This window comes from Physeter macrocephalus, chromosome 6, assembly GCF_002837175.3.
Source record: "Physeter macrocephalus isolate SW-GA chromosome 6, ASM283717v5, whole genome shotgun sequence".
Classification (NCBI taxonomy): Eukaryota; Metazoa; Chordata; class Mammalia; order Artiodactyla; family Physeteridae; genus Physeter; species Physeter macrocephalus.
The window spans coordinates 72,430,189-72,449,565 of record NC_041219.1 but is presented as its reverse complement, the minus strand read 5'-3'; the positions used below and the strand labels follow the sequence as shown (position 1 = coordinate 72,449,565).

The following is a 19,377-nucleotide window of genomic DNA, read 5'->3' as shown; positions in this document are numbered from 1 at the left end:
TTTAATACTTCTAATTCCCCTAACCTCAAGATTTATTGCTGCTTTGGATAGCTCCATGAAGGCTTCCCATCAAGTCACATCAAAATGCCCTACATCTTACTTCCTCAGGCTCAACATAATCGGACAGACACTATAATGGGATTTGACCTAAGAGTTAATTTTTAGGTGGTGGCTGTAGCAATTTAATCTTGATCCTTTGAACATCATCTCTTTGCTGCCTGGTCCATCAGGGACAAAGTAGGAATTTTCATACCTGCTATGAGGAGTCAGAACCCTATCCAGTGGAATGAGAATTTAACAAAGGTAGTGCTGAAAGAATTCCTTATCTAATCTACGAGGACTAACCCTGCTAATGATACATTCCATTGTTCTGAAAACTAAAATTTTGCAATGAAAGATACTTTAAAATTTATTCATAAATCTTACTCTTTAGCAGAATTCATTTATTCGACAAATATTTGAGTGCCTTCTAGATGCCAGGCACTACACAAGGCACTGGGGATATTAGAGTATCCTCAAACAAGGGACATAATCCCTGTCCTTAGGTAGTGCTTATATTCTAGAGCAGTCTATATTTTTGTGAGGCATCTGGCACATGACCCAGATATAATGCATATTGTAGTTTTGCAAAGAAGTGATTTGGTCTCTAAGCTTAGTTTCTTCCAGTTTTGAAATAATTGTTTTGCTCTGATTCCAGTGTAACTGTTTAATCAAGCTACTTTTAAAAATTAAATCAGTTTACTTCATTGTTTTAAAGGAGTAAATTTGAATATTGTTTTTTATTTGGCATAATTATGTGATTCTGTTGGGACATTTATAGTACCAATTAAGTTGTATGTCAGATAATGTTAAAATTCCCTTGTGTGTAGTATGGTCTCTGTATAAGTAATTAAAAAAGACTTTAAAAATTAAACATTGAATTCTAAAATAGTTGTGTTTATCTGGGTAAAAATAAACAGATGCCGGACCTAATTCACAGAAAAGGAAACTTGTATGTAAAAATCAATATGATTTCTGAGATGCTATACTAAACTACAGGTTTATGGAACATTATGTAGGTAGGGTGTTTACACTTATATAGTACCTCCTCTTGTTTCCACACAAGAGAAAGAAATGGCCATACTTCAGGAATTGCAGTGTATAACTGAGGGGATTTTTAGGACTCTTGAATTTTTGATGTAGCTGGGCAATTTTTTATGGCAGTGGTAATTATCCTTTATTATGTGAATTTTGAATGGTTTAATAAAATGTTTGTTTTTGTAGAGATTTTAAAAGGGGAGAGATAATCCTAGAAATAACAAATGTTATCTAATTTATAGCCTTAAAGATAAAAATCCTTGTTGAAGTTGAAAAAAATTGCTAAATTACATAGTTTTAGACATTAACATGTTTATGGAAGAATGTAGCAGAAGTATGTAGTAAAATTTGAGTGAATATCTCCAATTAGGAATTCTAGGCTCTATTTTAACTGAGTCACACTGCATAGGAATTAGAACCTAACTTTTATAGGTTATCAAAATCTTAGCCACCATTGCACAATTTTGTCCTAAAATATGTAGAAACTTAGTGAGGCATGTTAAGTTGCAGTTTGCACAAGTTCATCTCATTTGTATTCCAGTGATTTTTTTTTTTCTTCTCTCCATTTTTTCTAAACAATATATACACATTTAGGTTTTTTTTGTAGGCAGTAGGAACTATCTGCCATTTCCATTTGTCAAGAAGTAATAATTTCTTGATGATTATGTATTAATGATTTTTAACAACCCATTAGTTATTTTAAAGCTGAATTTATATTTAATAACTTTGATGTTGATATTGGGTAGCATGAAATCTGCATTGAGAAATTGAACAGCATAAATTGAACAGCTGTAAATTCCTTCAGAAAATGAAATTTCTTTCTTTCTAAAGATATATTCACGTCAGTTCTTTAAAGAGTTGTAACTAGTAATACTTGTTTTAGTTTAATAGTTTTAAGTGCCTGTTTGGGATGATAATAGGCAATTTTTAGATGAATTTAGGAAAAACAAAGTTATTACCTACAGAAGTGTCAATTACAGAAGGTCCCCTTCCCTATAGAGAGCTAAATGGGTTATGTAATGTTTTATCCAAAAATTTCCAATTCCACTGTCTTGTGTTTTCATGTTGAAAATACTTTTGCATTTTTCCTTTGAGTGCCAATTTCTTACTAGTACTATTTCTTAATGTAACATGTTTACCTGGAATGTATTTTAACTATTTTTGTATAGTGTAAACTGAAACATGCACATTTTGTACATTGTGCTTTTTTTTTTTGTGGGACATATGCAGTGTGATCCAGTTGTTTTCCATCGTTTGGTTGCGCTGACCTAGGAATGTTGGTCATATCAAACATTAAATTTAAAAATGACCACTCTTTTAATTAAAATTAACTTTTAAATGTTTATAGGAGTATGTGCTGTGAAGTGATCTGAAATTTGTAATATTTTTGTCATGAACTGTACTGCTCCTAATTATTGTAATGTAATAAAAATAGTTATGGTGACTATCATAGTATGTACTCTTTTTTAAAATTTTTAATTAATTATTTATTTATTTTTTGGCCGTGCCACACAGCTTGTGGATCTTAGTTCCCCGACCAGGGATCAAACCTGGGCCACAGCAGTGAAAGTGCCAAGTCCTACCCAGTGGACCGCCAGGGAGTTCCCAGTAGTGTGTACTTGATGGAAATTTGAAACATTAGCCCCATAATTGATATGGGGTAGTTTATAAGCCACAGACGCTATAGTATATTAGTAAATCTTTTTTTGCAGCTTGTAAGTTGGATATATTCTTTATTTATGAAAGGTGCTGTGAACATTATGTAAAGGTTTAAAGTGTTTGCCTGAAACCACATTAGGTTTAGGTCCTGTGCCATGTTAACTCGTTTAGAAGTGGATGCAAAACAAATCTGCCTTTATGACAGAAGAATAGAATAACATTATTTATTACTTTTTATTGAAGAAGGTAATTGATACACAATGGGTGATTTGTTTTAAGGCCCAAAGGCAGCCAGTGGCAAAAATTAATAATGGAAATAATTAGATAGGTATATATATTTGATGCCAGTTGCTGGCAGGCTGTTTCGAGTTCAGAAGTAATCTTACTCTATACTTATTATTTCTACTAACTGCACTTAAATCAATCATTCTTTTGCAGTGAACCTTGACTCTGTGCTGTTAATGTACCAAATGGGGTCAAAAATAAGGAACTCCTTCAAAAGTTAAGGGGAATAAACTTGCAAGAAATTATTTTGCTTACTTAAATGTGTATTAAATGGCATTCTTTTTTCAGTAAAATGCAGAGATGGGCTAAGAATTGGCAAAAATTTATTAGAAATTAAGTATATTTTCATTCAAAATTGGGTGCATCAAGTTTTAATTGGTAGTTGGCAGCATATAGTTAAATTGCTATTTTAGTATAAAAATTGAGCATAAAGGTTGCTGATAAAGCTCTCAGTTTGAACAGAAGTGGAAACCTATTTTAGTTCAGTAAGGTATTTTTAACAAAATGTATTATCTTGACATTTTAGAATTATTTTTGTAGTAGCTGGTATACATAAACAGCTGGCACTGATTTTCAAATTATAGTAATAGTGATCAGTTAGTTTTGTTGGTATCTGAGTAATAGCGTTGTTTCATAGCTCTGTATTTCTTAAGGAAGTATAATGCTTCTAGTTCTTTCATTACAAATTGGCCCTGTTCAATAAGTTCTTTGATCTTCTCTGGGTCCTTCACATCTTTGTTTTTAAGGAAAACACTCTTCAGACGCCTTTTAAAATAGTCTGCTCCTTTTGGATAGTCTCGTCCAAGATACAGCAGCTTAAAAAAGAAAGATTATATATTTCTAAACAATCTATGTCATATAACATTTATAAAATTGGCAACATAATTACTTACATTTTTATAAAGATTCAGTACTTCTCCTCTTAAAGAACTGGCCATTTGCCCGTATCATGGAAAGTATTCACTTTTGTATTTAATGGACCTAAAGAAAAAGACAAATTTTTACAAATAACTGCATTGTAGTCTTAAGAAAGAAAAAGGATTTTACACATTGGTAAAATGGTACCCTTTTTTTTCATTCAATAAATATTTATTAAGCACTTTTATGTTCCAGGCACTGAGATGTAGCTATGAATGTGTCAGACAAGATACCTGCACTCACAGAACATCTCCAGAGGGTAGTATACTACAAATATCATGAATTGTGATAAGTTATATGAAGGAAACAGGATAACTAGAGAAAATGGATTGTCAAAGCTGGATATGTAGGTGTACCTCCTTGTATACCCGAGTGGAATGAATTAGAACTAGATTTGAATCCCAGCTGCATAGTGTTGTACAGGTTACTTATCCTTTCTGAGCCTCAGTTTTCTTGTTAGAAGGAGAATTACCTTTACCCTGCTTTCAAGGCAAGGCTAAAACAGGAAACTGGGAAGAGGCCTGATCAAATCAAGAGTACCCTCCTAAGAAAGGCTAAAGAGGCAAAACTGGGTGTGAGGGTCAAGCAGGTTCACAACTAACAAGAGATGGGCAGTAAGATCGGTGGTGAAGAGGCCAAGTGAACAACCCATAAGGGGCTACACGAGGAGCCGGCGACATCCAGTGGGACAGATAAGCTTCTTTATGTGTACTTGGTTCGTACTGCTAGGGAGAGGCGGCTCCATAAAGGCACCATGATAGCCTCACCAGAAAATAATTCCCAATACTTGTGACGGCTGTGGTGGCTCAGTCTTAAAATCCTAACATCATAAGCGTTCAGCTCATGATAGGCCCCAAATGTTAACGTCATTTAAAGCCACCTTTAAAGTTCCGTGATGCCCATTTTCCTATTGACCTAAAAAGACTCTTATACTTTTTTATGTCCCTCATTAATGTAATTTTTATTTTGAAATAATTTCATTCCATCTTGGAGAAAAGTTGCAGCTTAGTACTACTAAGAACATTTTTTTTCCTGAACTATTTGAGAATAAGTTGCTAACCCGGTATCAAATCAGCCTGAACACTTTGCAGTGCCGTCCGACAGAAACACAGTGCAGCCCGCCCATGTAATTTTATGTTTTTTGGTAGCCCATATTAAAAAATAAAGCAGGTGAAATTACTCTTATATTGTTTATATCCAAAATATTATTTCAATGTGTCATGCCAGAAGCGCTTATAGGTACCAATGGCTTCATTGCTACCATACTGGACAGCACAGCTTTAGAATGTATTTCCTAGGAACAAGGATGTTTTCCTGCAGCACAATACAACCATCAGAATCAGGAAATTAACAAACACTGTTACATTACTACCATCGAATCCACAACCCCAAGTTTTGGCAGTTGTCCCAAAGATGCCCTTTATAGCAGAAGTATCCAATCCATGATTACACACTGCACTTAATTTTCAAGTCTCTAGCCTTCAATCTGAAAAAATTCCTTTGAATTTCCTTGTTTTTCATGAACCTGACATTTGTGAAGAACACAGGCCATTTATTTTGCAGAAATGTGTCTCATTTTGATGTTAAGTCATGGCTAGATTCAGCTTATGTAGTTTGGGCAAAAATATTAGACACGATGCTTTGTTCATTTCACTGCATTCTATTAGGTGGACACAATTCCCATTTGTTCCATTATGGTTGATGTTAATTTTGATCACTTGATAAAGGTGGTGTTTGTCAAGACTCTCCTCAGTTACTTTTTTCCCTTTGAAATTAGTATTTTGTGGGAGGTACTTTGAGACATAAGTATATGTAGTCCAGAAAAACATTTCCTCTTACATAAACATTAAAAATAACTTTATTGGGGGGGGGATAGGCTTGGGGCATACCACTCAAATCATATACAACAGTAAATGGAGCACTAATAAAACAACAGAAATTGGTGCCTGGAGAGCTAATCTGGGACAGACTGCTCTCAGCATAGCTGGAGGATACCACAGAGGTGTTTAAAATGCTCGAAAATAATAGTCTGTGAATGGGAGTGGGAGGCTGGAGAGCAGGACGGTATCAAAAGAGGCAGGAGGAAATCCTTGGGGATAACGGATATGTTTATCCTGCTTGGGGTGAGGTGTAGGCATGTGTCAAATTTATCAAATTGTATTTATGCTTAATAATTGTAGCTTAGTGTATATCAATTATACCTTAGTAAAACTGTTTAAAAAATAGTGTAGATATATATATGCTAGCAAAATGCTAAGAGTAGGGCTGGGAGATACTCAGGTACATGTGGAAGGAGAGAGTTACCTAAACCACAAGGCTGCCAATCAGTGGTCAGGATAGATGATTCAACTGTAACCAGGTCAACAGTTGCAAAAAACAGGGTATACCTCTCTAAGGAGGGAGCCCTGGGGGTGAGCACTTTTTAAATTTTTTTACAAACATACTTGAAAGGCTCCTGCTGCCAGTACAGCAACTAAGTGAAGACAATTTCTTGCTGAAGTTTATAAATCTGCTTCTCTGGCTCCTCTTTCTTAGGGAAAAAAAATCACATAGGAGCCAACATTATTTCCATGTTAATACTTGTATACTTCTCCTGTTTACTAATAATTTATGAGTTAGCTCACATTGCAAGCATACAATGTAGCAGAGCAATTTTTTCGAGTTCATTAATACTAGCTTTCTTGTTTTCCTCCAAATTGCTATTTTTCTGCTTTTGTCTGTTATCACTTCTGAGCTTTCCTCCAGAAAAGGTAGTCCTTTTCAATCTGCTCCTACAAATGAAAGGACAAAAAAAACTTTTTAGAAGATCTGCATACATGGTTGCAGCTTAGGGACTTTGGGCTTTACTTAGGGTGATCTGAGTGGGCCCTTTATCGGGGAACCTCTGATGTTAGTATCTTAGACGGTTCTCCTCGGCTGGTCAGATTCTCCAGAGAAAAGTCTTCCAATCTTCTGAGCATTTGCTAATGTAACATTAAGAAGTAGAAGAGGAACCAGGGCCTTGCATTCAGCATTATGTATGCCCAAACTCACCTAATCTGCTTCCAGTATGGTTTTGGTGTACTTAGTATGCCTGAGGACACCCCACTCCACAGACTAGTATTATTTTGTCCAGAAATAAACCTCCAGTCTTCTGTGGGAGTGAGGGGTGCAGACACTTAGGGGTGGTTTTCAAATAGCTTTCACTTAATCCTCTCTGATTTACTTCATTCTTCATTTCCAATTACAGTGGCCCTGTTCCAGTGCCTTTTGAGCATTATGCAGTATAAATTGGGCTTTTCTAGTGTGCTAGGTCACATTCATCTGTTTTGCAGCTTCTAAAGTTTTACTGTTGTCATCTCCTCTTCTATTTTTCTTTTATTTTTAAATCGGTTTACTGAAGATTTAGTGATTTTGGAAGGGAGTGAAATTAGATGAGTGTATTTAACCGGGTACATCAACACCAAATTTCATTAAAAAAATTTTTTTTTTGCTGAGAGCCATTTTTCGTGTGTTTTAATCTTACTGAAGACTGATGACTCTTAAGAACCTTGTGCTTTTAAAATAATTGTAAATTAAATCTACATTAGATGTAATTTAAAACTGCAAATTATAAGCTGTTTAATTCCTGGCAAAGAGCATAGCTCTATTTAATTCACAATTTGTAATTTGTAAAACTTTTTAGAAATGTGGCTTAAATCATCCCCTTCAGCTGTTGCCCTTTTTACAAATTATACATAATAAAGGACCTGCCCAGCAAAAAAGTAGCTGCTGTGACTAAGGTAAGCTTGTCCCATTCTTTGATATGTTACTTTATGAGTTAAGGAAGTTTTTTATTATTGCATGCTGACCTTCAGGCATTTCAGTTTATTTTAGCCTTTGGGAGAAATAGGTTTCCTTGGGTTCAGAGATGGTGAACAATTTAAATGCAGCAGGGACCTGGGGCTGCTCCTTAACCCTGCATGAATTCATGGAGGTTACTGTTCTTTGTAGAGAGCCAAACGAGTTAGGGACTGAGAAAAGTCCCCCATCATCCTGAAAATCTGGATGGGGATGGGCATAAAATCCACACTGATAGCTCTTTCCCAATGACTTGTGGGCTAAGGAGGTAAGACCTAACTACCTCCAGTTCTGGGTTAAGTGAGAACTGTCATTTAACTAGGGGTTATGGTGTCTAGAGCTGTTATTAGTCAGTGTTCTCCATGAAGTTCTGACTTGACTCAAACAGATGAAGCACATTTCCGCAAAGTAGTTAAGCCTAAAAAGCTTCACACACAAATTTATCCCAATACACTTGCAGCACCAAAGGATACATAATCCAAGAAGCAGGTGGCAAGAGAGCTTGCCCCCAAAAGCTGGTATACTGCTTGGTCTAGGCCTACCTAGAAGCCAGATTATAAAAGTGAGTTGAAAGGAGATGGCTGTGTATGTTCATATGGGGGAGGGACTACACCTGTCTGAAGGTAACAAAGAGAACAGGAAATGGGCCTTCTTATGCAGCTGGTAAGAGAAGTAGTAGAGAAGAACTAAACAAGCTCACTGGTATAATCTCATAGCACAGTGGCCTCCTAGAACACAGTCCAGCCTGTTTTAACACATCCATAGCAAATCCTTCTCCCTAGGAGGGAAGGTGGTGGAATGAGAACTTGAGCAAGTCTCTCCTCTAGAAGCCCACCATTTTAAAGTTATTTGTGATTACAATCACACCTCCTTACCCGCATCAGAGTTGACTGAGCTTTTGTATCATAAATATTAGTAGCTTGGCTGAAAAACTAAAACAAAAGCTTAGTTCCACACCACACAGCTTCAGAACTCTATATGAAGTCGACGTCAAGACGTTTTAATCTTGCTACCAGGGATGTGGAGGCGAGATGTTATAGCTATGACACAGTCTGGATTTCTGTGGGGAGAATAACACTTAAACCCACAAAGACCAGCTCAGTCAGTAATACTTATTTACTAATAATACCTTTAATCAATGAAAGTGCAAGGGACAGCGCATTATAAAATGAGAATTCAGAGATGAGAAATGGTGGCAATAATTTGAAAGCATTTCATGTCTTGTCAGGCTAAAACAGGGTTTAGATGTAAAATCACAGAGAATTCAGACAGGCTTTGGAAGGACCTTAATTTCTCAATCTCTTAATTTCTTCTAGTTTTCCTGTTGGTCTAAATTGCCAGAGTTTCATGCGGGGAGACCGACATTCGAAGGGTTGTGCTACCGGTTGGTACAATTAATCTGTGACCTTGACCCTGGGCACATAATTTAGCGAGTCTTGCTGGGTCTCAGAGACCGCCACCTGTAAGGTACACTTTACCCAGGAACTGCTTCAAATCATTTCCAGTTCTTGTTTAGAGCGCCTCTAAGGAAAAACGGTATATACCTTGCGTGCCCAGGAAGTAAACAGAACCAGGTGCAGGGAGACGAATCCGAAGGTTATTAATTTCGAAATAACCCTCTGGGAGCCAATTTATTTACCTCTTTTTCTAAACTGCCAATCGAGCCCCGCCCCACGCTGGTCTAAGCGGTGGCGGCCCAGGCAGCCGACCCGGTGTCAGTCACTCGACTGACAGTCGCGTAGCCGGCGGTCCCCTTCCTTCTCGAAACCGCACAGAAAGATTCGTCCCAGCTACTCTAGGGAAATAGGGAGAGGGACTGTCAACGTCGGAAGACGCGCAGAAACCGTTTCCCACACCCGCTGGTCCTCCCCCAGGGCATACTTCACCGCCTCCAGACCTCAGGATTCGGAAAACAGAATAAAACGCTCGGGCCCGGCACTCACGCACTTTCCGGCACGCGGCAGCCGTAAAAAATCTCCTCACGGTCCGACTCCTGCGGCAGTCGACCGAGGCTGGGCGGCGGAAGTGGGTGGGGCAACCTGTCGGAAGGGGGCGGGACGCCGCCCGGAAGAACCCCAGTGCGACTGCGCGGACCGAGACGCGCGGATCTCCGCTTCCGCCTTGGCGCCAGTGGGCGGGGCTTGTCGTCTTGACAACCCGGGAGCGTTTGTCCTCACAACCCTGAGCTCCGACTTGGTCGACTACTGAGGTAGTGTCTGTTTCAGCATGGTGAGCAGGGAAGGTGGGGGAGCCGGGTGGAGGGGCGAGCATTGATTCTCCTGCACTGTGTTAAATGATGTAACAAGAGCTTGTCATATTTTATCAGAGGGGAGCGAGTCGGTTTAGGAAAGAGGCCATACCCTTGGGTGGGAGGTGGGGGAAGGACCTTCCCCAAATCTGTGGCCTTCTGTCCAGGCTCCGGCGTACAGGTGGGAGTAAAAACCAGTTTCTGCAAACGGGGAATGATCAGTGCGGTCAGATGATATCTTAAAACCTCGACCTCTTGCTAAATTTAAATATCGGTCTCAATTTAGTAACTTCCAATAGTGATAGACATTCCCATGAAATTGCTTTTTTATTGCAGCTTGGCGGAAATGTGTTTTTTTGCCTCCTCATCAATTAATTAAAAGCTTTTTCAATTTACTCTGCTTTGACAGGTTATTTTGTGTGGTCTTTTGTGGAAATTTGAATTGTTTCGTAATTCAGGGTATGCAACCTTCCCTGTGTTTATTAAGTATGATAAAGCTTCTTGTTTTGTTTTTCTGCACTCCTCAGCTGTCATATCTTCTCCAAGAACACAGGCCAACGTGTAGCTATAAGATGTTCTCATTTACCATTTTCTTTTTTTTTTTTTTTTCTGTACGCGGGCCTCTCACTGTTGTGGTCTCTCGCGTTGCGGAGCACAGGTTCTGGACGCGCAGGCTCAGCGGCCATGGCTCACGGGCCCAGCCGCTTCGCGGCATGTGGGATGTTCCCGGACCGGGGCACGAACCCGTGTCCCCTGCATCGGCGGGCGGACTCTCAGCCACTGCGCCACCAGGGGAAGCCCTCATTTCCCATTTTCTTAAACGTAATTTCCATCTTCTATGATTTAAACCAGAGGAAGTGGAAAATTTAATTAGTTAATTATTTAATTCGTTGATTAAGGGAAAATATGGAGCATGTTCTTTTTTTAAAAAAAATTATTTATTTATTTTTGGCTGCATTGGGTCTTCATTGCTGCGCACAGGCTTTCTTTAGTTGTGGCAAGCAGGGGCTACTCTTCGTGCGGTGTGCGGGCTTCTCATTGCCGTGGCTTCTCGTTGTGGAGCACGGGCTCTAGGCGTGCAGGCTTCAGTGGTTGTGGCACATGGGCTCAGTAGTTGTGGCTCATGGGCTCTAGAGCGCAGGCTCAGTAGTTGTGGCACAGGGGCTTAGCTGCTCCGCAGCATGTGGGATCTTCCCAGACCAGGGCTTGAACCCGTGTGCCCTGCATTGGCAGGCGGATTCTTAACCACTGCGCCACCAGGGAAGCCCTGGAGCATGTTCTTTGTGCTTGGCACTAGGCTGAAGCCAAGGACACAAAGGTGAAAATTACCATCTCTCCCTGGTATGGAAGACAGCAAATTAAGTACAATACAGTTTTATAACTGTAATAATTGAAGTGACTACAATGGAATATCGCAAAGTTGGAAGTGTTGAAATTGGGTCAGGAGAGGGGATGGGAACAGGAAGGGAAGAGCAGTGCTTTTCAAGCTGTGTTTTAAAGTATGATTATGAATTTACCAGAAGTGATGAGAAGAAATAGGGCATGGAGAGCATTCATGTCAGGGAGACTAGAAAGTAAATGGATTTTAAGTGGACTGAAAACTGCTGATAACTTAAGGGAACAATAAGCACCTATTTATTATCTTCCAGTCAGTACATAAGTTTCTTGTTCTTAGATGCCTCTAGGAATCTTTCTCAAAATGTGGTTTCTGGAAAATTTGCCTCTAATAAACCTGGAATACCAGTTAAAATGCAAATTCCAGGAACAGACTGGACTCCAGATCTACATTATTAGTTTCCTAAGGCTGCCAAGTAACAACATACCACAAGCTAACTGGCTTAAACAATAGAGACTTATGGTTTCACAGTTCTAGAGGCTGGCAGTCCAAGTTCAAGGTGTTGTCAGGGTTATGCTCCTCGTGCAGGTGCCAGCTTCTGGTACTTCTTGGCTTGTGGAAGCATTACCTCATTCTTCACTGGCGTTCTCCCTGTGTGTGTGTCTGTGTCCAAATTTCCCCTTTTTTAACAAGGACGCCAGTCATGTTGGATCAGAGATCCACCCTATTCCAGTATGACCTCATCTTAATTTAACTACATCAGCAAGGACCCTCTTTCCAAATAAGGTAAAATTCAGAGATACTGGGAGATAGGACTTTAATGTATGAATTTTGAGGGGCCACAATTCAACCAATAACATGAACTGAATTACAATGGGGAGAGAGAAGTGAGTGTGTACACTTTTAGCCCAGGAATATGCATTTTAACAAGCATCCTAGGTGATTCTTACGCCCTCGTAACTTTGAGAACTTCTCTACTACATGATGCTCTTATGATTTGCAGGATGGATGAGGATATGTACGTAAACTCAACCTGCATCACATTAAAAGCACTGGTGAGAAATGACAATTCCCCCACCTTAAAAATGTGGCTACTTGGGAACTGGGCCAATGCTGTTTACCTATTCTGCTGTATAGTAGTTATTTCAAGATGGAAGCATGTTAACTATTAATTGATAGCAAATATGATAAAAAATAAAACATATTTGTAAAAGTTATGAGAGCCAAGTCTCCATTATTATTCATATCATCTCCAGCATCTCAGAGTGCTTTGTGTGTAAATCATTAATAAATACCTGCTGAACAAATTAGTGAAATATATGCACTTTTTACGAAGATATAAGCTACTGCTTTGTGTCAGTTTTAACATTTATATTTTATACAGTGATAACCTTATGGCTTGAACCACTAACTTCTCCTGTACAAGTCATCAAATGTGGCAAGTGTATGATCTTATAGTCACATGGTCCCCTACAAATTCCAGAAATCTAATGAACACATGGGCTAAATCAGGACATTACAAGAACTGTTACTAAAAACTACTTGTAAATATTGATTGAAATACTGTACTTTCCAAAATCCAAAAAAGCATAGATCTGCTTTAGGACACATTGCTGAATAGAATCATTTTGTCATAGTTTTGCCTGTTTTAAATTACTGGTTCTCTTTCTATAAAATCAGCAATCTAACTTTACAGAAAGATTGTTTCTTTATAATATGAGCTCATTCCCACACTTTCAAGCTTGACATTAGTACCAATACTAATGTCAGTGATTTCTTCTTCTTTAGAACCCTTTAAACTAGTGCCTTTTTGACTGGTGCTCTGTTTCGTGATCGGGCATTTCGTTAAACATGGATCATTGATCGTCGTAAGAAAGAGTGTAAAATCTACTTACAAAAGATGCTTCAGTGGATGAACTATCTTAGTCTTTCCTAGACTTGCTTGTAGTTTTGTCTGAATTCTTTTCTAAAAAAACTTTTTTATTTTGAGATGATTTTAGATTTACAGAAAAGTTGCATAGAGGGTACAGAGAGTTCCCTTATACTCTTTACCCAGCTTCTCCTAACTTTAATATGCTAGGTAATCAGGATACTTTTGTTTAAATGTCTGAATTATTTTTTAAATTTATCAATTCTTTTGTTTTTCCAACTTTTAGGGTCCCAAAGCAAAAAAGGTAGGTGGAAATTATTTCTCAAAATAGTTTTAAAGCACTGACATTGTACAAACAATTTTTAAACGTTTTCCAGTAGTTTTATTATAGTTTAGAGAGTTTACTAAGCTTAGTTTTTAGACATTTAAATACTATTTAAATCATGGAATAATCCCTTACAATAACAGGACGTATTTCAAATTTGACATAAAAAGATAGTTCTAATTTCACAAAGAGTTTTTAAAATACCTTTTAATTTTTACTTGTGTCTAGATTTGAGGGTTTTTTATTACTTGCTCTCTAGAATATTTTGGATTAGGAACACTTTTCTTCATTTCAGATAAACACATAAAAATTTAGTTCTAAAACCTTATGTGACTTAAAAGCGAACCCTAGGATAATATGTCTTTAAATGGGTTTCATGGTAACACGTACTGAATTTTTCTGTGCTTTGTAAAAATTTGAGTTCATTAAGGGGTGTTTCAAATAACTTTTTCTCTCTTCTTAGTAGATTTATACCTGAAAGCAGAGATTATTATCTCTTGACTGGCAAACATAGACATAGTTCATTTGATCTAAAAGTTTTTTTTTAATCAGTTGCCAAAGTAGTTTCATGCAAAAATGTGATTTCCACCTATTCTTGAAAAATTGGAAACCTGATAACATTGGACCTACAGTCCTATAAGGGAACAGTTGGCTAGACTAAGTAGCATCTACCCCTTTGGGAAATGCATACATTCTTCAGTTTGCTGTCATCCAGACTATGACCAAATCCCTTACATTATTTACCTACCTGGTCCCAATAGGGATTTCGGTTTGGAATGCCAGCATGAAGGCATATCTGAAAAGTCACTACTCTGTTAATTTCCTCACCATTTTCTCTTATGGAATCAGTTATACTCTCTGTGTTCTCATAGCACATGAATTTGTCCATACCTCAATTATAATGCCTGTCATTTATTGTAATGATTTATCATTATGTGCTGTTCAAGGTCAAGAGCATGTCGTATTAATTTTTGTGTCCATAGCATTTAGTCTGGCACGTAGTAGAAATTCAATCAATATTTGTTGAATGAATATGTGAAACCCCATTTACCCTACCACTACTTTAAAACACTTGGGCCCTTGATTATTTAAGAAGAAATGCGTATATAAATGTGCATTCAATATTTATACAATTCAACATTTCTTCAGAAATGCTATTGAGTGCCATCTGTTTGCTTTTCTCAGTCACTTGAACCCACTACCAACCTGATACTGTTTTAGGGACTGTGGATATAAATAGCTGAACAAAATTTATGAAGGCTCTGGGCACATTCTTACAGGGGAAGTATTCTGGAGGACTACAATCATATATATGTTTGTCTACAATAGTTTATTAGTTCGTGTGGGCATTCATTTTCAGCTTTAGATTGTGAAATCTTAGAGGCATTGTTTTAAATCTGAAAACTTATTGTTCTAATGACTTTGGTACTTAACCATGGATGTATGGGTGCTAAATAAATACATTTGGATTATTTTCTTCATATTGTTGTTTCCCTGAAAGAATGGTGAGAGTCATCCTGTGAAATTTGAAACCAAACATAAGGAAAAAATTACTCACTTTTTAATTATTTCCATTCTTAAAGATTATGGTTTGGGGTTGAGGTGAGCCTGTAAAGGGAATTACAGTATGGTTAAAAAAAACATGGAAAGATATATTTTATTTCTGATTTCTTAAAGTTTTATTTTAAGGGAAAAAAGTAATAAACACATATGGTACAAAATTAAAATAGCATAAAAATGTAAAAGTTCCTCCTAGCCAAGACTATAAGAACCACTGCAAATCTTTTCATTCATTTTCTAATCATTAAAAAGTACACACACACACACACACACACACACACACACCCGTTTTCTCCCCACATAATGGGAGTATTCTGCACCTTCTAGTTTTCACTTGATGATGTTGCATTTTATTAATTCTAGTATACTCACCTTTTCACATTTTAACATGACTGAAATTGAGATATGTTTTATGGTTGATAATAACTTACAATCATTGTAGTCCTGAATTGACATCTATTTCCTCCAGAGATGTTTGCTTCTGTCAGTCACTTGGCCTTACTACCAACCTAATACTTTAAATTCTCTTCCTGAGAGTTTTTGGACCGCACTAATAGTATGAGTCAGACTGCAAATCCACATTAACTGACTTGTGGTTTAAATTTTCAGGGATTTTTTTTTTCTTCATTCTATTCATTTTTCAGGATTGAGCTATGCAGGTTTCCTTGTTGTATCTTTCTGTATTGTAGGTTCATTTGTGTTTACCTAATATTCAGCTATATACAGGCATTTCCTTTTACATTCACATGTTGGGCATTTCCTTTTTTGGTATAATATCAATAATTTAAATGTGCATCTTACATCTGATGGCATCATAGATTCTATGGAGTAAATATGTCTTGGGGACTTTTTTTTGTTTCAGCACATTGAGATTATATCACTTCTTTTCACAGCTGTATCACATTCCATTGAAAGTATATCTATGCTTTTTATATTGGCCCTGTTTTTCACCACTACAAACAAGGTAGAAATGAAGATCCTTGTATACAAGGCCTTGCAAACATATGGAAAAATAGTTGTTTCATTGATTTAGCAGTATTCTAGGCAATTAGAGTACAGCAGCAAGACAGAGTCCCTGTCCTCATGAAACTTACATTCTTTTTTCCCAGCTTTATTAAGATATAATTGACGTATAACATTGTATTATAAGTTTCAAAGTATACAATGTGATGATTTGACATATGTATGTTTTATGAAATGATTACCAAAATAAGGTTGGTTAATACATCCATCACCTCACATAATTACCGTTTTATGTGTGTACCCATGTGTGTTGAGGACATTTAAGATCAACTGTCTTAGCCACTTTCAAGTATACAATACAGTATTGTTAACTGTAGTCACCATGCTGTACATTAGAGCCTCAGAACTTATTCATTTTAATAACTGGAAGTTTGTGCCCTTTGACCAACACCTCTCCATTTCCCCCATTCCCAGCCCCTGGCAATTACCAATTTACTCTCTGTTTTTATGAGTTTGGCTTTTTTAGACTCCACGTATAAGTGAGATCATGCAGTATTTGTCATTCTCTGACTTATTTAACTTATCATAATGCCCTCCAGGTTCATCTGTGTTGTTGCAAATAAGATCTTCTTTTTTTGTGACTGAATAATATTCCATTATATATATATAATATATACAATATAATATTTATAATATATAATATATAATATTGTATTAATATGTAATATATATTATATTATAATATATATAATAATATATATATTATTCCAATTTGTCCCATAATATTATATATTTTATATATATATATATCACATTTTCTTTATTCATTCATCTGTGGATAGACACCACTTAGGTTGTTTTCATGTCTTGGCTACTGTGAATAATGTTGCAGTGCACATGAGGGTGCAGATATATCTTCAAGAGAGTGATTTCATTTCATGAAGCTTACATTCTTTCTGGGGAGGGGAGGTGAAGAAAAAATATAATTTCAGATTGCTTTGAATGTGCAGAAAACCAAGAAAGGGTTCAGTAGGAAATGTGGGGTAGGGTATAATGTTATAATGGTGATTAAAGAACCAAAGTTTGAGAAGAAACCCGGATGAAATGAGCATTCTAGGCAGAAGAAACAGTTTTCGCAAAGACCCATAGTTGGGAATGACCTTGGTGGTTAGAATAGAGTGAAAAAAGTTGAAGTGAAAGATTAAATATGAGGTGGAGGGATGATGAAGGTTGAGGGGTGGGCAGAAGGGTTGGGGGAGATAAGTAGGAGCCAATTCTTAGCCAAGTAGGCCATGGTGAAACGTCTGGGTTTTATTCTGAGTGTGGGAGAGTTGTAAGCAGAGGAGTGACATGATCTGATTTATATCTTTAAATGGTCAGTGGAGAATTCGCCGTAGGGAAGCAAGAGTAGAAGTAGGAGGACCAGTTAGGAAACTGTTGCATCAGTGTAGGTCAGAAGTCTTTACACCAAGGTGAACCTCCTTCTAAAAGTAAAACATACTCTTTCCTGGAAAAAATCTACTGTCTTGAAGCCCTGCACTTTTGCTATTGCATCTTCCCCTTTTGCAAGTACGCGTCTGCTTTACAAAACAAAGGTCTATCTCTCATCTATTCTAAATCTTACTGTACTTCATTGCCCTAGAACCTGGGCCATGAAACTAAAGGACATTTCAAAACACTCATGTTGGCAAGGCTTTCTTTAATCAAAGCACTAATGACTAATTGTTTTTGTCTGTCTTACAAGTAAGTGGTGAAATGTGGCATTTGAAATATTGAGATATTCTGAATGTCCTATATTTTGTAGTGTGGAGTGGTGGGGCTGGTAATAATCTTTATTTAGTGACATTGCTTGTAAGATTATTGTCAAATGATGAAGCAAAAAAAAATGCTCTCACAGTGTAATTTATTGATAAAACATTCAGACTCCAAAAATAATAACATTAATTTTTTTAATGAAGAAAGATTAAGGGTATCAGTAAAAATGTAAATGAGCTTAATATTTTTACATACACCTTAAAGTTGCCTTTGAAACTTCATATAATTTAAATTAGTATTATTCATTGCAAAAACTAGGAAATTGTACAAGACTATAGAAAAGTTATAACACCTGGTACCCTGTTAAAACACCCATCACTGCATTTACATCAGTATGTTTTCTTCAGAAACCACTGTACTTTGTAGAATGCATGAAATAGCAAAGACATTGATTAGATTGTAGGGAAAAATGCCTTACAGACTGATTAATGCATAGATGAACTTGGAATACTTTGAAATGATTTTATTTGAGTAGATTGAGGCTGGCGCCCAAGTACCTCCAGGCATGGAACTGTAAAGAAGGGGCAAAAAGGGGGGCCCTATAGCTCATATCTATACTTATATCCTATTTTAATTTAGGAATAGCATATTCACAAAGAAGCTTTGGTTGCCTAAAATTTGAGTCCTGGTTTCCATGGAACATTCAGTGTTTGCCCTAAAATATAAATGGTATCAAGTTCAGGACATTAAATAGTTACATCTTTTAAAACAATGTGTGAGGAAATGGAATCAGCTTATACCTGGCTTATAATAAAAAAAAGAGGTAGCTTATCATGAGGATGCATATTAACACATTTATTTGTAGAGAAACATGAAGTCAAACTGTCTGTGATAGTAAGTATGATATGGCCAGTTGGTTTAACTTTGAAGGCTGGACTTTGCTAATTAGGTAAATTGACTTTTTTTTTAATACTTCGAATGAGCAAAATCTGTAGCTTTAAGGTTTTGATCAATTTAAAATCAAAGCAAGTGGTAAAATGAAATAATTTTTTCAAAATATTATTTTGATTTTCCCATTTCCAGTAATATGGGGCTTAAGATTTTTTGGATCAAACTTTCTGCTGAAACAATAAATAATGCTGACTGAAATATATATGTATAGATCAAAACTTCCATCTTAAAGGCACTTAAGAGCTGATAAGATAGTAAGAAATTATCAGGAGAAAACCTAAATTAAGGAAGGAACCAAAGAAGTAATGGACGCACTAAAACTCTTTTTCATGAGGGCGTTTGCAGTACAGGGCAAAACTTGAACTTGTGGTTATAACAGCAACAATGGGAGCCAAAAACAGTGGAGTGATGTCTTCAGTGTGCTGAGAGTAAATAACTGCCAACTTAGAATTCTGTATCAGCTCAAATAGTTTTCAAAAATAAAGGTGAAACCCTAAAGCACACCACCAGACGTGGACCTGCCCACCAGAAAGACAAGATCCAGCCTCATCCACCAGAACACAGGCACTAGTCCCCTCCACCAGGAAGCCTACACAACCCACTGAACCAAC

The 19,377-nt window shown here is 37.0% G+C and overlaps 2 protein-coding genes across 11 annotated transcripts in view; one reads left to right on the top strand and one right to left on the bottom strand.

Moving 5' to 3' along the window:
- Positions 1–2,944: 2,944 nt before the first annotated feature.
- Positions 2,945–9,805, bottom strand: ETFRF1 (electron transfer flavoprotein regulatory factor 1). 9 transcript variants are annotated; one of them, XM_007101358.4, is made up of 4 exons: positions 9,702–9,801; positions 9,398–9,553; positions 3,915–4,002; positions 2,945–3,836 (listed from the first exon to the last, which is right to left on the bottom strand). In XM_007101358.4, exons 3-4 carry the CDS (start codon positions 3,957–3,959, stop codon positions 3,615–3,617), a joined length of 267 nt encoding a protein of 88 aa, XP_007101420.1. In that variant the 5' UTR covers positions 3,960–4,002; positions 9,398–9,553; positions 9,702–9,801; the 3' UTR covers positions 2,945–3,614. The 9 variants fall into 9 exon arrangements, with proteins under 9 accessions (XP_007101420.1, XP_023985098.1, XP_007101422.1 ...); XM_024129330.3 differs by having other exon boundaries at positions 9,398–9,548; positions 9,702–9,797; XM_007101360.4 differs by having other exon boundaries at positions 9,656–9,792.
- A 127-nt stretch (positions 9,806–9,932) lies between these two features.
- Positions 9,933–19,377, top strand: part of DNAI7 (dynein axonemal intermediate chain 7) — an 82,143-nt gene continuing 72,698 nt past the window's right edge. The window contains exons 1-3 of one of the 2 annotated variants that reach the window (XM_055085511.1): positions 9,963–9,967; positions 12,346–12,397; positions 13,499–13,516. In XM_055085511.1, the coding sequence (XP_054941486.1) occupies positions 12,347–12,397; positions 13,499–13,516 (69 nt within the window). In that variant the 5' untranslated portion in view covers positions 9,963–9,967; position 12,346. Of the gene's footprint in view, positions 9,988–12,345; positions 12,398–13,498; positions 13,517–19,377 lie in introns of both variants that reach the window. The other variant, XM_007101355.2, reaches the window with a different exon arrangement.